Source organism: Chinchilla lanigera, unplaced genomic scaffold (genome assembly GCF_000276665.1).
Source record: "Chinchilla lanigera isolate Chin_1 unplaced genomic scaffold, ChiLan1.0 scaffold00050, whole genome shotgun sequence".
Taxonomy (NCBI): Eukaryota; Metazoa; Chordata; class Mammalia; order Rodentia; family Chinchillidae; genus Chinchilla; species Chinchilla lanigera.
In genome coordinates this window covers 1,328,065-1,343,271 of record NW_004955451.1, presented here as the reverse complement: position 1 = coordinate 1,343,271, position 15,207 = coordinate 1,328,065, and the positions used below count along the sequence as shown (strand labels likewise).

Sequence of the window (15,207 nt, the reverse complement as noted above, 5' to 3'; positions counted from 1 at the left end):
GGGTCGAAGCGCGGCTCCAACGCGAGCAAGTTGGCAGCAGCTGCCGGGGCAGTGACAAGGGAGCGGCCGAGCCGCTCCAGCCAGGGGCGAAGCTCTGTGAGCGAGGCGGGCGGGCGGCTCGGGGCCATGGCCAGGGCGGGCATGGAGCGGTGGCGCGACCGGCTGGCACTGGTGACGGGAGCCTCGGGGGGCATCGGGGCAGCCGTGGCCCGGGCCTTGGTCCAGCAGGGGCTGAAGGTGGTGGGTTGTGCCCGCACCGTGGGCAGCATCGAGGTAAGGCCTCTCGGGGAGCGAGGACGCCCTGGGGACGTCGTTTCCGGGGGCACGGGTCAGCGTGGGGGGAGGGGAGTGGCGGGAGCCAGGCCAAGACCCTCAAGTCACTTACCTGTCACCCGGGCCATTTGTCACATGTTTAGAGGCTAGAAGGGTGAATGCCTAGCAGGGGCGGCCTCTCGGATGCCTCAGGACAGGTTCCCACCTTCGCTTTAGTTCTCCTCTTTTAAGGGGTCATTTTCCCCTGACAGCCCCAGCTCCCAGCGCACCAAATCTCTAGCCCTGGGACTCTCCTCCACCCCCGCTCTCCTGGTCGCCCTTCCCAAACTCTGGACTGAGGACAGGGGAAGTCAGAGATGAGGGACTAGCCAGGCAGCCAGGGAGAAGGAGAGCTTTCTATCCTCAGCGGCTAGGTTGGCTTCCTGTGGTCGCCAGACCTCACCCACCACGCCAGAGTGCTGGCCAACCAGAGGTGCAGGAGCTTGAGGTTTTGAATGTTTGACCCAGACTGAGGGTGAGGTTGGAGTGGGAGCTTTTCTGAAGAACCCCTTTCCCCAGTCTGAGGGTTAATCTATCCCCAGTGGCCATGAGAGGTGAATGGAGTGATTTACTGGTAGACTTTTCTCTAATTCATTTTCCTAACTGGGAATGAGTAGGTGAAACAGGGCCTTGAATATGTAAATCCTGAGGGGACAGAGCAGTGTGGGTCCAGAGCTTCTAGTTTTTCTCTTAACATGGAGTTGGAAACTCCCAGAGTTATGAGCAGCAAGAGATCAGAGAAAAAGGAAATAAAGTCGACTGTTTGGGGGCAGGGAGGAAGGAGAGGAGAGAAATTCCCATTGTAGGTTGATCTGGGAGTTGCTATTGCAAGACCACTCTCAGGGCCCCAGACTAGCGCTCAGTTGCAGGGCTGACCTTCCACCATCTCCCAAAGTCCCCAGGTAGAGAAAGGGCGGGGAGGCCTTGGGTGGGGGCAGAGGGAGAGGTGCACAGGAAGGACTGTCCCCTCCCTTGCTGCTGACCAAAGGTACACTTTATAACCTCCCAGATAATCCCAAGGTCATCTGGCTCGACCATTGCCCCACTCTGCCCCTCCCTTTCTGCACCGAGAAGCTCAGGGCCCAGCCCCGGCCTTGGAGCCTAGAGGATCAGGTCAGGGGTTAGACAACTGGATTGCCTAACTCTTGCCTTCTCTTCTATTCCCCTCCCCCAAGCCATCTAGGAAAGGGGATACCTGAGTCTCAAGGGGATCCCCAGGCAGATCACCCAGCCCCAAGAAGACTCCTTGTCAGGAAGGGAGACTGTCTGTGTTATGGGGGGCTTGCCCTGACTTCAGGTCATTTTTAAGGGTAGGTGGGGCAGATGGTCCAGTGGTCCAGGTGGGGCAATGAGAAGGCAGTGACAGAGAGGAATAAATTTTCAGTCTCTCCTTTCTGACTTTCCGAAGGAGGGCTCTGAGTTTGCAGGAGGAAGGGAAGTTACATGCTAGAGGAGGGGAGAATTCAGGCTTCCTGGCTTCATGGATTGGTTCATTCATTGATCTTACAGGAGAGTTTGGGTTCTGGCCTTCTACAGAGAGAACCCTTGTTTTCCTGCGGTGGTCATGGGTAATGAAATCGGGTAAAGATGGGCTTCTGAGGCCCAGAGTAGTATACCTTTTGAGCTCACAGAACGTTAAAGCAGAAAAGAATGTCTTCAGTCACCTGATGCAGCCCTTTATTCCCAGCATGGTTTGGGAGGAGGAAGGGGCTCCAAGCCAGGGCAGCTGGCCAAACTGGCCTTCCTCTAGGGCATCCTGCCCCCGCCCCCCCGCCCCAGTGTACACAGTCACCTTCACAAGGCTCAAGCGCCTGCCCGGTCATTGGCCTCCAAGGCCATGCAGCCTGTTTTTTCCTGCTCCTAAATGTCAGCTGCCCTCACAGTCATTTCAGTGGCCCTGCTTTTTGGTGATCTTTCCCAGGAGAGGCACAGAAGGCACCCAGTGTCATCTCCCACCTGCCTTGTCCCATAGTCTCCAAGGGAATCTTGGGGTGGAGGGTGGTATGCCAGAGGTTAGAGAAAGATCAAATCTGTCCCGAGGTCCGCACTTCTAGAGAGGGAGGGGGGATTGGCAGGTGGGCACTGATGAAAGGTGTGAGAACGAGCCTTTGAGTTCTGCCAAACTGACCACAGTTTGGAGGGGAGGGCGATGGTTCCGAGATGAGCCCTTCTGGGAAGGGCTGGTTGACACCAGGGGGAGAGGGAAGGAAGGTCTTGGAGCAGCCAGCTCAGAGAGCGCTGGCACTGGTAGAGGAAGCACGAGGTGGGGTGAGGGGTGCTCTTCTTACTTGCAAGCACAGATGTTCTTGGTGGGGAAGAGGCAGAAAAGAGATCCCTGCCAGGAACATTGCCAGGATCCCTGCCCACGTCCCTCCGTAGAACAGGAGACTTGCATCTATACATGAGCTTCCTCCATTGGTCTGTCCCCCTACTCGAGAGTGCCCTTAACCCTGGACTTTGACCAAAGAGGACAAGCTTTGGGGATAGGCAGTCCCACCATCTCTGTGGCCAAAAGGCAGCTCTCATAGGAGAAAGTTCTGTGAGGGGTGACAGGGGAGGGAGGTGCGGGTGGGAGGTGTGGGAATGAGCAGCTCACCCCAGTGAGACCCCTGTTGGGTTTCATAGGAGCTGGCTGCTGAATGTAAGAGTGCAGGCTACCCCGGGACTTTGATCCCCTACAGATGTGACCTATCGAATGAGGAGGACATCCTCTCCATGTTCTCTGCTGTCCGCTCTCAGCACAGTGGTGTGGACATATGTATCAACAATGCTGGATTGGCCCGGCCTGACACCCTGCTGTCAGGCAGCACCAGTGGCTGGAAGGACATGTTCAACGTAAGGGCTCCAGGGCCTGGGGCAGCGGGGGGAGGCCCGGGAGGAGAGCAGAGCCTGGTCTGTGAACTGGAGGCTGTGGGGACAGTATATCCAGTAAAACCTTTGGCTTCCTGCTCGGGGGATCCTCACTCTCCCTTCGTTCTTCCCCTACCAGCAGGGTAGTAAGTGGGTGCATGGCCATACATTCTCAGCTCTCCCTTTTCTTTGAGCCCCTGGGTATGGTTCTTCAAGTCTAGACTGATTCTCCCATATCGGAAGAACTTCAAGTCTAGACTGATTCTCCCGTATCGGAAGAAAGATTGGCAGGGGAGAGAACTGCTGTTTATTGAGTGTCCCTGTGGGTCAGCACTGTGTGGTATGCTTGGGAACATGCTCTTACTCGATGAAAAGGAACAGAGGGAAGAGATAATATCCTTACCCAATCCTGCTAGTAACTATCTTCAAGCAGGTTAGTTACTGTCTCTGAGCTTCCGTCTTGTCACATTTAATTGGGATGAACACCCTGTGACTTCAATATCTGGGGTCACAAACTCCATTGTTCCCTGGTAGTACATAAAGGTAGTACATAAAAGAGTGAATTAGGTCAGGTGTGGTCTACAGTACATGGGAAAAGTGTGTCCGCTGCTTAAATCCAACAGAAGTGCTCTCTGTCAGTGTGGCTGATCTTGAAGTTTCTTTGAGAGAAGGGGAGAGCCTGTATTTTTATGGGACACTCCACCTGTCCCTTTCACTAAAACATCAGCTCCACAGTGCAAGGACTTTTGTCTGTTTTATTTTCTGGGACAGCTCTACCCTTAAGCCCTCAGCAGATATTTGCTGAATGAATGAGTACATGCTGGGAAGGTATTTATCAAGGTGCTAGGGATTGAACCCAAGATTCAAGTGCTCTACCACTGGGCTATTTCCCGAACCCTTTAATGATATTTTAAAGCCAGTACACACACAAAACGCAGCCTTCAGGAATGGGAGTTCAGCTGCTGGGCTGCTTGTGGGGGCAGCATTAGGGGATGAAAGTATTCTGAAAAGCTGAAAGCAACGTCCAAACAGGAGGCTTCTTTCCCCTCATAGTCCTTTCACACCTGCTGTAGATTGTGTATCTAACAGGTGCTTGGGCCTGGAAATGAAGCAGGGGACAATGGAAATAAAGGTGCTGTCCTCAGAGAGCCTTCTGAGGGATCACAGTCATGGCTCTTACCTGCTGCAGTAGGTCTCTAAACTTGGGCCTCAACTTGCCCATCTGTAAAATGAGGGACTTATATCCCTAACCACCACCACCCCGCCACCACACCTGCAGCATGAACACTGTCTAAGGATCATTCTAGGAGGTATCTCTCCCCGGTCCTGGCGCCTAGATGTAGGTAATTTCCTCACAGGCTCCCAGGAATCCATTCCTCCTCCTCCATCTGCTCCACGTACCCACCTGCTGAGAGGACAAGAAACAGGGCTGAGACCCTCCCGTGGCCCAGGACCCATCATCCTGCTGTCCCCATGGGAACCAAGCAGGTTCACACTGAAGGTTCTCTATCCTGATGCCCGGTTGACACCCGGTAAAGAGAACCAGCTAGTATCTGCCAGCAGGTCTCTCTGTTCCCAAGAGCCCAAGGATCTACTGAAAGGTTTATCTCAGCTTATCCTGCCAGCCTGCGGTTGAAGGGTGGGGCTGGGCAGGTGGTTCATAGCAGATACTGCTTCCGGCCTCTGTCGCATGAAAGATGGGGACTTGGGGTTACCTCTGCCAGAGCGAGTGGGAGTGGCAAGTGACCCCACCTGCAGGTGGGACACAGGCCTGAGGCAGGTATAAAAGGCAGGAGGGCGAGCCATCCTCTTCCTCCTCACCTGCAGGGAGGGGACAGGAACAGAGTGGCAGGCTGAGCAAAGTGGGGAGAGGCTGGGATCTGTGCTTGAGATTCTTTTTTCTTGTTTTTCTTTCTTTTGGTCTTTTTGAGACAGGGTCTCACTATGCAGTTCAGGCTCACCTTGAGCTCACTTTGTAGCCCAGGCTGGCCTCAAACTCGCAACAATCCTCCTGCCTCAGCCTCTCGAGTGCTGGGATTACAGGCATGCGCCACCCCGCCCGGCTTGAGGAGATTCTTAAGCACTGGAGGACCGTCTTCAGTCGGCTTGGGAGGGAGTAGGTATAGGGACACTGTCACAGAGAAGGGTAAGCTATTTTGGGAAAAGGAGACAATTCCCTAAAGCAGAGGCTAAGCCAGAGTCTCCTAGGTCCAGGTGGGTTTGGAGGGGTTTTGTTTTCTACTCGAGGAGTCAGCCAGGAGAGGAGCTGTCTGCTGTCAGCTGGAAACGGCACCTACATGCAGGGTCTCTGGGAGGACCTGGGAACTGTCTGGAATGTTACGCCACCCTCTCATGGAGCTCAGCAGCTCCATCAGCTGGTCAGCTGGGCCCAAACTGGAAACACCCCATTGCCTTCCCTGGCTCGCAGGTAAATGTGCTGGCGCTCAGCATCTGCACCCGGGAAGCCTACCAGTCCATGAAGGAGCGCAATGTGGATGACGGGCACATCATTAACATCAACAGGTGAGGGTGAGTGGCCGGTGGTGCAGCTCAGCTCACCGCTTGGCCTCCATATTAGGTAATCTGCTGTAGCACATGTGGGCTGTATGGGCACCAGTTTCTTTGCTAGTAAAATAGGGATTTCATTCCCATTTAATACTCAAATGGCCTGATTGTGGTGAGGGAACAATTACGTTGTCAAGGGCCAGCTCCTGGTTGCTGGGATGGGGGCAGCGCAGCCCCCTCTGTCTGCAGTCAAAGCCTGGGATGCTCCTGGGACTGAGCATCTCCATTCTCTAGGCCCTGGGGTGGAGCCCTCCTGGTGGCACAAAGAGACTGCACAGATTCTGCCTAGGGGGAACCCCAATCAGGGGGGGACAAGGCTCCTACCTGTCTGAATCAGTGAGCACACAGATAAAGTGGCAAGACTTCTGACAGCCGAAATGACCAGGAAAGCGGGTTCCGTGGTCAGCAAAGGGCGTCAAGGCAGAGGAGTGTTCCAAGAGCTGCTGGGCTGTCAGGCTAGGTTCTGGGGGCTGGGGGCTGGCCACCACAGTTCCCCTTTAGGAGGCCTCTAGGTAGCGAGGTGGGCCAGCATGGCAGGGGCACTGCCAGTTTCCGCAGAGCTTCACTCTCTCCTCTTCCTCCTCTCCTCCTTCCACGCAGCATGTGTGGCCACCGAATCCTACAGGACAGTGTGATGCATTTCTATACCGCAACCAAGTATGCCGTCACCGCACTGACGGAGGGACTGAGGCACGAGCTGCGGGAGGCCCAGTCCCACATTCGAGCCACGGTGAGGCTGTGGCCTAACCCTGGTGGGAACAAGGCGGGCACAGGCCCTCTCACCTCCATGTGCTCCCCAGGAAGCCCTGTCCAGGGTGGGCTGCTTAGAGCCCCTGCGAGTGGACTGGGTACAGAACTCCTGGGCTCTGCTGTCCCATACTCAGTCCTTGAGGATCCTCATTTCACTCATCCAGAAGCCAGTGACTGGACTTAGAGGGGGAGAAGGCTGACTTCAAGAGAATAAGACTAAGGGAAAGCAAAGGGTTGTGGGAAGCTAGGAATACAGGGCTGGACAGCAGGATTCTGGGCTCTTCCCTTGAGGGCTGGATGACCTTGGACAAATCACTGAACCTCTGCAAGGCTTAGCCTTCTCATTTGCAAAATGGAACCTGATTAGGAGGCTTTAAGGAACACAATTTGTAGAGCACTTACCTGGTGGTGTAGATAGCTGGGAACATGGTGACCGCTGCCATTGACAGCTTTGGAAGGAGGGATCCGTGTCTGGACATTGGACAGCCATCACTGGGCAGCTGGGCCCTGTGGCCTCCATTTTCTCTCCCCGACCTCCCCAAGGCCTGGCAAAACTCTGCCCCTGAATAGGCCCTCTCTGTTGGCCCAGTGCATCTCTCCAGGCTTGGTGGAGACACAGTTCGCCTTCAAACTCCATGACAAGGACCCTGAGAGAGCAGCTGCCACCTATGAACGCATCAAGGTGGGGCCCAGTAAAGCTACTTGGTCACTACATAAAGGCAGGAGGAGCCCCGGCCTTTGGACACCACCCTTCTGGCCAGTTTGTGTCCCGTCCTGGAGGGCTGGGGTGGGGATGTGGATGCTGCGGAGGACCTCAGTGGTGGGAAGGAACTTGGGTCCGTCCTATCCTTGTCTCTCAACTCTTTACCTTGGTGCTCATAGTGTCTCAAACCTGAGGATGTGGCTGAGGCAGTCATCTACGTCCTCAGCTGTCCCCCACATGTCCAGGTGAGTCTGGCCTTGACTGCCCACCCCCTGGAAAAGTCCAGCCGTCCCAAAAGGAGGGGAGTCGGGAGGGCTTAAGGGGGAGGGAGTACCTGGCTGCCTCAAGCTTTATGCCTTCTACAGATTGGAGATATCCAGATGAGGCCCACGGAGCAGGTGACCTAGTGTCCAGTGGGGAGCTCCTTCTCCCTCTCCCTCGTGGCTTGGCTCCTGCCTGTGGATTTTAGGTGTTGATTTCCAGACCCCTGGACCACACTTTCTCCCACCGAGGGCTAGAAAATTTGTATGAGGTTTTAAAATCAGCTTGTCAAATTATTTCCAATGCAAATGTGAAAATGGGCCAGGGAAAGGAGGTGGGATCGCTGATTATTTTACCTGTTCATCCTGGGTCTCTTTCTTGGGCTCCTTGGCCTTTGCTCCCCTCAGTCTTTTGCTTCCCTTTCACTTGGGAATGGGGCTGTGGTCAAAAGGGAGGGGTGTTTCCTTCTCTCTTCTTGGCTCCCAGCCCTTCCCTTCAGGGTTGAGGGGCGGAGAGAGGCCCTCACCTTATACTGGAGTGGTTATCCAGGGTTGCAGGCTTCCTTCTCTCCCCTCTCCCCCAAACTCTCCACCTTAATCTTGGCTTCCTGCCCCAGTGGGGTCATCACTCCCCTCTATGACAGCAGAATACCAAGGCCTGGCTTTACAGTGATGATTAAAACAAAAATCGCAACCAACCTACCTTAGTTCCAAGAGTGTCTTTCAGTCGTTACCCCTTCGCCGTGGTCGGAGAGATTGTGTCTCAGAACTTCTCCAAGGTGACTGGGAAGCCGGATGGGTGAGGGGCGTCTGTCCTGGAGTGGGATTACCACAGGGAAAGGTTGGATCGGCGCTTGAAAATGGAAGGGAGTCTCTGAAGACAAAGAGAAGGCATACAAGTGTGCATGGTGGAGAGGCCTGCAAGAGGGTGCAGGAGCAAGGTGGGGATGCCAAGGTGGCCCCCTCCTGGTTTACTGGGGGTCTAAGTGCTGAGGTGGGGTCTGGTCGTTACCTGTGGCCAGACACATCAGCCGGCTTCTTGGCAGGGGCTCACAGCTGTCCCTTTGGGAGAGAGTCAGCGGCCAACGAGTGGGAAGTACCCCTGGGATCTTGGTACTGGTAGAGTGTCTTAACAAGCTGGATGTGGGGAGGGAGGCACCAACGTTGAACAGAAGGCTATATGATTCCCTTAAATTATCCTTTCTGGTGCTTGGGTGAATGGGGTCCTCCCAGCTACTTGGGACTTGGCGGGGAGGTGGATGGCGGGGTCACAGCGCTATCTCCCCGCCTGGGGCGGTGGAGGCCGCCGCTCAGCCGGGCCCGTAGGGGGCACTAGAGGGCCATCGTGCGGGTTGGGCATGCGCAGTGCGTTTCCAGGCAAGGGGCGGGAACTCCGGAACCCGGAAGTGGAGGGACAGCGTGGGACCCGGAGAGGGAGTATCTGTGACTAGCCCCTTGGTCTCAGGGCAGTCCTCGGAGAGGCAGTCGGGGCTGGCTGTCCTTGTCTGAGGGGATGGAGTGAGGACAGCCGTCGGGTCCTCTTCACCCGACTGTGCGGGGCGACCGCTCTGACGGACACAGCAGGGAGCGTCGAGTTCCCCGCGCAGCCCGTGCTATGCGGCTGCTGTCGTCCGTCAAGGCCGCGACCCGCCGTTGCTCGGGGCGCCTGGTCGCCAGACTCGTCTCCCACGCTGCTGGGCGAGGGGTGCGGCCTGGCGGGGAGGAGCTCAGGCGCCTGCGGCTGGATGACTTGGCGCCGGCCCCGCAGCCAGAGCTGCTGTTTGGCCTGTCCCCGTGTGTCCTGGCTCTGCGAGCCGCCCGCCGCCGCGTGGCCCGGCTCTTGCTCCAGGCCGGGAGGGCTGGCCTGCAGGGGGAGCGGGCCGAGCTGCTCCGGGCGGCCGAGGCGCGGGGCATCCCAGTTGTGCGGCCCAGACGGCAGAAGCTGGACGCCCTGTGCCACTACCAGGTGCACCAAGGCGTCTGCATGGAGGTGACCCCTCTGCGGCCCCGACCGTACACCGAGGCCGGGGAGGCGAGCCCAGGCGATGACCCCCAGCAGTTGTGGCTCGTCCTCGAGGGGCTCCATGATCCCCGGAATCTTGGGGCTGTGCTACGTACCGCTCACTTCCTCGGAGTGGACAAAATCATCACCAGCCGCAGAAACAGGCAGGGGCATCCCTTATTCCCCACGTGGGCAGCTAGGAGGCACAACGGAGTTCCTAAGCACGTTGGCCCTTGGGTGATCCCTCAGCCAGGTGCCGAGCTCCTCACCCTTAAGCACTGGGAGCCCGGAGGTGGGTGGGGCGCGCGCTGGCGAGTGCCCAGCCTAAAGGGGGCATGGGGAATCTTTGCAGCTGCCCGCTCACTCCAGTAGTCAGCAAGGCCAGCGCGGGGGCTATGGAGGTGATGGACGTGTTCTCCACTGATGACCTGACCGGTTTGTTACAGGTAACGGGGGCGTAGGGGACAGGAGCAGAAAGAGCCTGTAGCCCAACCTCTTTAAGAGCGCTCAGTCAGCAACGGATGGGAGAAGAGGACAGACGAGGGGATGTTGACATTGATTCTTATGGCCTCCTAAATCCCGTTGAGAGGGGAAGGGTTCTGGAGTTTTTTTTGTTTGGAGTCAGGGTCTGGACATGTGGTTCACACTGGCCTTGAACTCACTATGTAGCCCAGGGTGACCTTGAACTTGCAGCAATCCTCCTGCCTCAGCCTCCCAAATGCTGGGATTACAGGCGTGTGCCACTACACCTGGCTGGAGTTTGTTTTTTTCCCCCTTTAACTACAAATGGGGTGCTATCTGAAGTTAGGGACTTGCTGGAGTCATTCTCTCTGCTATAGTCCTTCCCCGGGCAGTCCTCTGCCCCTTCTGTAAGTCTGTCTCCTTGTCTCATTGCCTGCTGAGTAGGTCTTCAGTGATGGTGCTTGTTCCCATCTGTGGGGAGCTGGTGGACAGGAGATCTGGGTTCCTCGAGTACGGAACATCTTGACAGGATCATTGAGCCAGACCTCTATGGCTTTTTTATTTTTTAAGAAGTATAAAGTTAACTGAGGAGACACGAAGGTGAGAATCTTTTTCTTTTAGTATATTTGCAGTACATGATAATTACAGTATCGTGAGGAGTTGGTACATGTACATAACACATCTGACTTCTTTTTGCTTCCCGCTCCCTTCCCCTCCTCCCTCCCTCCCTCCAAAACCTGTATGAGTTTGACATCTGGGAAAGGCAAACCCAGGAATCCCCTCTCCAGTCCCCATGGCTGTCTTCTGCTGTGTTTCCTTTGCTGGACACACGGGGGCAGTATTGCCACACTTGGCGGTCCCTCTGCTCCCCTCCCCCCAGGCTGGGCAAGGAGGGCCCCCCCTTATTCCCCTTGAAAAGAAGGGGAAGAGCCGGGCATGGTGGCACATGCCTGTAATCCCAGCACTCAGGAGGCTGAGGCAGGAGGATCGAGAAAAGAAGGGGAAGAATTCTGGGAGGGGTCTAGAACAATGCTGCCCAATACACATAATGCAGCCCACATATATAATTTTAGATTTTGTATCATAGCCTCGTTGAAAAGGAAAAACAGCTTGAAATTAATTTTGCTGTTTTACCTAGTACATCTCCAGTGTTATCATTTCTACATATATTGATTTAAGTTATTATTATTATTACTTCGTCTTTTGGAGACAGGGTTTCACTATGCAGTTTAGGATGTCCTTGAATTCACTTTCTAGCCCAGGCTGGCCTGGAGCTCACAGGGACCCTCCTGCCTCAGCCTCCCAAGTGTTGGGGTTACAGGCATGTGCCACCATGCCCAGCCTAAGCTATTATTATTAATGCAGTACTGGGGATTGATCCCAGAGCTTTTGCACTGAGCTACATCCCCAGTCTTTTTATTTATTTATTTATTTTTAATTTGAAACAAAGTCTTGGTGATTGCCCAGGCTGGGCTTGAATTTACAATTCTCCTGGCTCAGATCCCCCAAAGACCTGGGATTACAGGTGTGCTCCACCACTCCTGCCTCCTTTTAAATATTATTAATGAAATATTTTCCATCTCATTTAAAAATGTTTGCATTTACCACATCTGAATTGGTACTAACTGCATTTTAGTTGCTTAATAGTCACATGTAGCTAGTGGTTACTGTATTGAACAGCACATGTTTAAAGGTGTTTTGTAGCTGCACCTTCTCTTTGGGAGCCGAGGGACTGTGGCTAAGCATGTAGGAGATGGGGTTCCCTCGCCTCACTTCCGGCCCCTGAACAAGTAGCTCCTGAAAAAACAAAATCACTATACAGAGCACTTACCTAAGCTCCAGTCACTACATCTCCTCCCACCAGCTGCTGGGCCCCGAGGGTTGTCTTCCCTCCTGTTACTGTGGAAGAACTAGAGGGCCACATGTAGTTGGTGCACACCTGTAATCCTAGCTACTCAGGCTGAGGCAGGAGCATCTCAAGTTTGAGGCCAGCCTGGGTGCTTAGTGAGACCCTGTCTCAAAAATAAAATTTTAAAAAGGACTGGAGCCGTAGCTCAGTGGTTTAGTGCTTGCCTGGCATTCACAAGGACTTGGGTTTAATCTCCATTACTTGGCGGGTGGGGAACAACTACTGGAGGTGCACCAAGCAGAGGCCAGCCCTGGGCCTCATCCCTTCCGCCTACTCCAAGATGCTGCTCTGGGCATTTCCCCCTCCTCTGGGTGTTATCAGTTTCTCTCTTTGACTCGTCAGCATGCCAGTCAACATTTTCTACCCCTTCTCTTTCTCCCTTGACCTCTCACACCTGTCAACTCTTCACCCGACAGCTACATCAAAGCCCTTGACAAAGTCGCAAAGTCCATGTTGCTCTATGCAAGGGTCAGTCCGCAGTCCTTATCTGCAGCACCTGGCACAGGAGATCACACCCTCCGCCCTGAGAAACTTTGACCCGGGTTTTGTCTTTCACCATGTGGGGAATCCAACCCAAGGCCTCCTCCAACAAGTCAGGCGAAGGTTCTACTGCTGAGTCACGCTCCAGCCTACTGGTCACCTGGTTTTCCTCCTGCCTTGTTGTGCACTCTCAGAATCATCTTTGCTGATTGTCCTCACCCTCCGCTGCTAGACATCAGCACGTCCTAGGTCTCCTGGCTTTCAATACTTGTATTCCAGTGCCTCTGAAGTGGACCTCCTAGCCTAGATGTCTGGTTGCCTCCTCAGCAGCACTTTCTGTCTCGAGGGCATTTCACACATTTCCAAACTGCTCCTTCCTACCAGGGACAGGACGCTTACCCAGCCCGATGGATGGCAGCTCCCTCCTGTTGGCGATGAGCCAGGAGCCGTGGCTTTCTCCTTGACTTCCCGTTCTCACCCCCACGTCCCCATCCCCAAACCTGTCAGCTTTCCCTCGGAGTGCTTCCCCTGCTCTCTGCATTTCTTACCGTCGGCCTGCTGCCGCCCTTGTCCAGCCGCCGGCACCTCTTGACCGACTGTGGAAACCTCCTCATTGGTCTTGCATTGCACTAGGCTCTCAGCACAGCAGGCAGAGATTCTGTGTTGCTTCTGTGCGCGAACCTTTCAAAGCATTTTCCCTGCTCAGAGTAAAGGGAGGAGCCCTTCCAGTGCCCCATGAGGCCCTGCCTCTGTGATGCCGAATCTGTGGCATGTGTGGTGCTGTGGGCGCACAGCCTTCCTGGCATGTGAGCCGAGTCACCGTGCTTTTTCTAAACTAAAACCTCCGTGTTCAGGCTCACTTGCAGGGTTGGCACTTTGTGATAGATAAGGGTCTGGGGCTGCAGTTTAGAGAGCTTTTTTTTTTTTTTTTTTGGCTTTGGTTTTTTTCCGGTACCAGGAATCAAACTCATGACCTTGTGTTTGCCAGGCAGGCGCTGTGCCACTGAGCTAACTCCCCAGGCCCCTGGGGCTGCAGTTTGGGCACGTGGTCTCTAAAAGGTTTGCCATCACCGTCCTACTTTATGTGGCCATTGTTCCATCTACCTTGCTTTTCCTCAGACATGCAAGGTAAGTGAGGCCTGTGTACTTGAAGAGCTCTGCCTGGCCTATTCTTCCCCCATATGTCTGCGTGATGCTTTTTGATTGTCTTCAGGCCTGTACTCAGATGTTACCTCAAGGAGACCTTTCCTAGACACTTTCACAAGGCTGAGATTTTGATCTTTTTTTTTTTTCCTGGTAATGGAGATTGAACCCAGCCATGCTACATCCCCAGCCTTTTTTTTTTTTTTTTTTTAATTTTTAGACAGGGTCTTACTCTGTTTCCTTGGCTGGCCTTGAACTTGCAATCCTCTGACTCATTCTGCAGAGTGGCCGGGATGACGTGTGCACCACTGTGCCTCACATAGTCTGTGTTGTTTGTTCATGGCCCAATCCCCAGTTTTGGAGCCAGGCCTGGCAGGGTTGAAGGGTTTAATAACTGTTGACTCCCTTGAATGGATCTGAGTGATTCCAAGTCTGGGCTCCTCCTCGGCCAGGGCCCTGGTAATGATGTGGTGAGCTACAGCTTGGTGTCTTCTTCCCTCTTTAGGCCAAAGCCAGGCAGGGCTGGCTGGTAGCTGGCACGGTGGGCAGTCTGGCGCCTGAGACCTCCCAGTCCTCAGAGGTCCCCGTCACTAGTTGCTTAGAGTTCCTCTGGGACCGGCCTACTCTCCTCCTGCTGGGTAGGTAGCTGTCCCTGCTTTTCTGTGCCCCAATATACATTTCTTGAGCACGTAGGAATCCAGCAGGGCTTCCTAACCTCCGTGTGTGCTCTGCAGGGAATGAGGGCTCTGGTCTGTCCCAGGAGGTGCAGGCCTGCTGCCAGCTTCTCCTCACCATCCTGCCTGGGCGCCAGCTCCCTCCTGGGCTTGAGTCTTTGAATGTGTCTGTGGCTGCAGGTGAGTCTCTTCCCCTTCCTTCTCTCATCACACAGATGCAGCTTCCTTCTCTTCCCGGTTTTCTGCCTTATTCACCCTAACCAAGCTACTCAGTCTTGCTATGTATCAGTTGCTTTATGTACAACTTGGGGAAAACTCTTCCTTTTGAGGATGAAATGAGGCAGGTACCTAGCAGGTGTCAAAGCCTTCATACATGGTCCTTCCTCTCTGCCTGCCCTCTCTGTCTCTCCTTTGTCCTTCTGTCTTTGCAGGAATTCTTCTTCACTCCATCTGCAGCCAGAGGAAGGGTTTCCCTGCAGGGGAGGAAAGAGGGCAACTTCTCCAGGACCCTCCAGCTACGTCTCAAGGACTCACAGTGGCTCAGCATCCAGGACTGTCTTCAGGATCAGGAAAAGAGAGGCACAGCGGGGGCGGAGGGGCCCTCTGAGATGTGGGCGTGCCAGAGCCGAGATGGCTGCAGCTCCCCCGTGTGCTGGAGTCTGCCTACATGTGCACCTAAGCCCTTGCTTATTGACCACAGGGAGCTGTGGGACAGGAGCGGCCTTCGAAATAACGACCAGAGGAAGTTCAGTCTCCCGTTGGAACTTTTGCTGTTGGACTTCCAGTTGGAGGTGGTAGTTGGCTAATTTCCAGGCTGGGCAAGGGTGGGTGAGGTCTGTCTTCCTGGGTCCTGCCTGGGAGCCAAAGGAAGTGTGCTTCAGGAGGGCCCAGGCAGCCCAATCCAGGGGTCCGATTCCTCTAGAACCAGGTCTTGCCTGTGGTGCACGTGAGTGTGAGAAGGCAGAGGGAGGCCCTCTGTGGCCCCTAAGTGCGTATGTTCATCTTCAGGTGCCTGGGAGCCCTGGGCCGCACCTGCCTCTTAGGGTTGTTGTGAGGATGAAATAAAACCATCTGGCGTCCTGTGGCCACTCAACAAA

At 54.7% G+C, this 15,207-nt stretch overlaps 2 protein-coding genes and 1 long non-coding RNA gene across 3 annotated transcripts; 2 read left to right on the top strand and 1 right to left on the bottom strand.

Moving 5' to 3' along the window:
- Nucleotides 1–8,138, top strand: Dhrs11 (dehydrogenase/reductase (SDR family) member 11; the record flags this gene model as incomplete). The annotated part of the gene is given in 7 exon segments (XM_005393942.2): nt 1–273; nt 2,938–3,147; nt 5,591–5,685; nt 6,328–6,457; nt 7,067–7,159; nt 7,360–7,425; nt 7,546–8,138. Coding segments are annotated over 7 exon segments (909 nt in total), but the record flags the coding sequence as incomplete, so codon positions are not given.
- Nucleotides 4,047–6,321, bottom strand: LOC102029138. The gene is made up of 2 exons (XR_001235994.1): nt 6,052–6,321; nt 4,047–4,983 (listed from the first exon to the last, which is right to left on the bottom strand). It is a non-coding gene; the product is annotated as an uncharacterized LOC102029138 (long non-coding RNA).
- A 695-nt stretch (nt 8,139–8,833) lies between the features above and the next one.
- On the top strand, nt 8,834–15,207 carry Mrm1 (mitochondrial rRNA methyltransferase 1). Its single transcript, XM_013519429.1, has 5 exons — nt 8,834–9,606; nt 9,795–9,888; nt 13,942–14,074; nt 14,171–14,290; nt 14,542–15,207. The coding sequence occupies exons 1-5, from the start codon at nt 9,056–9,058 to the stop codon at nt 14,715–14,717; spliced, it is 1,074 nt and encodes a 357-aa protein (XP_013374883.1). The 5' UTR covers nt 8,834–9,055; the 3' UTR covers nt 14,718–15,207.